The 2,956-nt window shown below is 52.3% G+C and overlaps 1 protein-coding gene across 1 annotated transcript; it reads left to right on the top strand.

Moving 5' to 3' along the window:
* The first annotated feature begins 383 nt into the window (after positions 1-383).
* LOC133919835 (ethylene-responsive transcription factor RAP2-4-like) lies at positions 384-2,351 on the top strand. The gene has a single exon (XM_062364368.1). The coding sequence runs from the start codon at positions 1,063-1,065 to the stop codon at positions 2,056-2,058; it is 996 nt and encodes a 331-aa protein (XP_062220352.1). The 5' UTR covers positions 384-1,062; the 3' UTR covers positions 2,059-2,351.
* The last annotated feature ends 605 nt before the right edge of the window (positions 2,352-2,956 follow it).

Raw genomic sequence — 2,956 nt, 5'->3', positions numbered from 1 at the left:
GAGCTACAGTTAGTTGAAGTGAAGCACTTCAAAGACGGATACATCCAAGAAAAAAACAGTTTTACAAGTAGCCGATTTTTTTTTCATGAACAGCGCTCAAGTTATCATATAGCATCGAAGTTATAATCAGCAACTCGCAGCCTTTCAGCTCTTGGTGCAAACGAGAAGCCAGATTCCAAAGAACAAAGGGCGCCACCATTCCGAATTCAATCCAGCCCACAATCGCCCCCCTATCCAAAGCACAGGTCCCAACTGGCTGCAAGTTGCCCTTAGCGCGTGCTACGTTGCGTGGGGCTGACGACATGGACGAGAGCAACATCTCGCTTCCAAACTGCGCTTTTAACACTTCTCACAGAACAATTGTTTAGTTGATGAATCGAATCATCCTGTACCAATCCACCGAGAAGAGGTAATCGCGATGAACAGCGAGGAAGAGATGATCGCTTCGCTTTGCGTGCACGGCGTAGCCTGGCACTATATAAAGCCCCGGCTGCCAGGCCACTTCTTCCCCAGAGAGACGCCTCAACCCCACCCCCAAGAACACCAAGCCACAAGCCACATCCCATCCCACTCCACGGTGAGGTTGAGCGATCCGAGCAAACTCATCCGCGACGCAGCGACAGGTTTGTTCTCTGAACTCTCTGGTTCTTTTTAGCAGCAGGGACGGACGCACAAGAAAGGTCCGGTTCAAGAAGGCTCTTCTTTTGGGTTTATTAGATCAAAAGAGGCGTGTTCTTGGGTTAGGATTTTTCTCACCTAATCAGCTCTCCTAGGAGGAACAGAGATCCAGAGAACCTTTTTTTCTCTTCTGGATTCTTGCCGCTTTTTAGCCTTCGAAAGGGTTCTTTTGCAATACCCTTCTAGTTCATCCTTTTTTTTTCTTTTCACAACCCGATTAAACCCCCTTGTTTCTCTACTTTTATTGAGGAGCAGGGTTAATTTCCAACCTTTTTCTACTTTGGTTCTTGCATCAGAATCACCTTTTATTTCTTCCTGTTTTTAGTTCTCCCCGGACTTTTCTTCTTCTTCATTTAGTTCCATCCAAGCTTCTATCTAGTCCTAATGGCCGCAGCTATAGATATGTACAAGTACACACACCAGATAGCCTCCTCCACCTCTGGTTCGGATCAGGAGCTCATGAATGCACTCGAGCCTTTTATACGGAGTGCTTCCTCCTCTTCGTCTTCCTCCCCCTACCACTACTACTCTTCCTCTTCTCCCATGACCCAAGATTCTTATGTGCCTACACCCTCTTACACCTCCCTCGCAACCCCGCCTCTTCCCGCCACCGCCGCCGCGTCTTTCTCGCCGCTTCCACCACTGTACTCTTCTCCGTACGCTGCTTCGGCGGCGTCGAGCATGACTGGGCCGAAGTTGCTGACGCAACTCGGCCCGGCCCAGATCCAGCAGATCCAGGCCCAGTTCTTGGTACAGCAGCATCAGCAGCAGAGGGGCCTGCATGCGGCGTTCCTAGGCCCTCAGGCACAGCCGATGAAGCGATCCGGGTCGCCGCCGTGCGGCGCGCTGGCGGCGACCGGGGCGGCGCAGTCGAAGCTGTACCGCGGCGTGCGGCAGCGGCACTGGGGCAAGTGGGTGGCGGAGATCCGCCTCCCCAAGAACCGGACGCGGCTGTGGCTCGGCACCTTCGACATCGCCGAGGACGCGGCGCTCGCCTACGACAAGGCGGCGTTCCGCCTCCGCGGCGACCTGGCGCGCCTCAACTTCCCCTCCCTCCGCCGCGGCGGCGCGCACCTCGCTGGCCCGCTCCACGCCTCCCTTGACGCCAAGCTTACCGCCATCTGCCAGTCCCTCGCCGGCAAGAACAGCTCCCCCGCCTCCGAGTCGGCAGCGTCCCCGCCGGACTCGCCCAAGTGCTCGGCGTCGACGGAGGGGGAGGAGTCGGTCTCCGCCGGCTCCCCACCTTCTCCCACGTTCGCGCCGCCCGTGCCGGAGATGGAGAAGCTGGACTTCACCGAGACGCCGTGGGACGAGACAGAGGCCTTCCACTTGCGCAAGTACCCGTCCTGGGAGATCGACTGGGACTCCATCCTTTCATGAACAATCATGTCAACTACTACTAGTTGTAGCAAGATTCAGTCAGCTCAATAGCTATGTAATTTTCCTTCAGAATTTGCAGCTGCAGTGGTTCGATGGCATTTTAGACATGGGCCATGGCGGCTGCGAGTAGCAGTAACTAGCTAGTACCTCGTGCAGTGTTGTGATGCAGTAGTACGGTGTTCATCTCCTGGTTGAACTGCCGGTTGTTTTTTTCACGGCACGGCCAGTCGAGAAAGTGTAATCCCTTGTTATTATCTATCTGTTGAAGCTTAATTCCTCTAGCTTATGTACTATACATGTGTCTTGTGTCATCTGTGTTGTGTTGATGTGCAGCGATCTTGGTCTTGCATGTGAGTAGTTGTTGTGGTGTGCCTTTTTGCCTAAGTTTGTTTCTAGTGCGAAGTTGATGATGATGCTAGCCTCAGCCTCTTGGAAACATGTCTAAGCCATGCTGAAGATTTTTCCTTTGCTGACAACGAGATTTACTATTAATCCGCATGGAAAGGTCATACACTCGTACTTGTGCTTCCATGGGACTCGAGTTTGTGGACTGTGAAGTACTATGACCGAGATTGGTGCGCTTTGTTGATCTGTCAGAGGTTCAGGTCTTCAGTGTTTCTTCATTCATGCTGCGAGTTTGCTGTATTTCAGTGCTCTTACTAGTATTTGCCAACCACCTATGAGGCTATGAGTGACTAGTCATCAGTTGTGGTATTCATTCACTTTCCAGTATTCTGAGTGGTTTGGTTAGGATGCACACGAAAGCACTGAACCAGACGTCCATTCACGAATCAATCCATGCATTTCTTTATTTCAAGACGGCAATTTGCGCCAGAAGCATCCGGTTTTGCCGAACCCATCAAGCGTTTCTCAATCTTATCCCGTGAAAACGACCTGA

The sequence above is a fragment of the Phragmites australis genome, chromosome 5 (genome assembly GCF_958298935.1).
Source record: "Phragmites australis chromosome 5, lpPhrAust1.1, whole genome shotgun sequence".
Lineage (NCBI taxonomy): Eukaryota > Viridiplantae > Streptophyta > Magnoliopsida > Poales > Poaceae > Phragmites > Phragmites australis.
The sequence above is the reverse complement of the archived record's forward strand: the minus strand, read 5'-3'. Positions and strand labels throughout refer to the sequence as shown.

Bases quoted from the DNA above. Each gene is read 5' to 3' on its own strand.
- LOC133919835 (XM_062364368.1), top strand. From the start codon at position 1,063: ATGGCCGCAGCTATAGATATGTACAAGTACACACACCAGATAGCCTCC.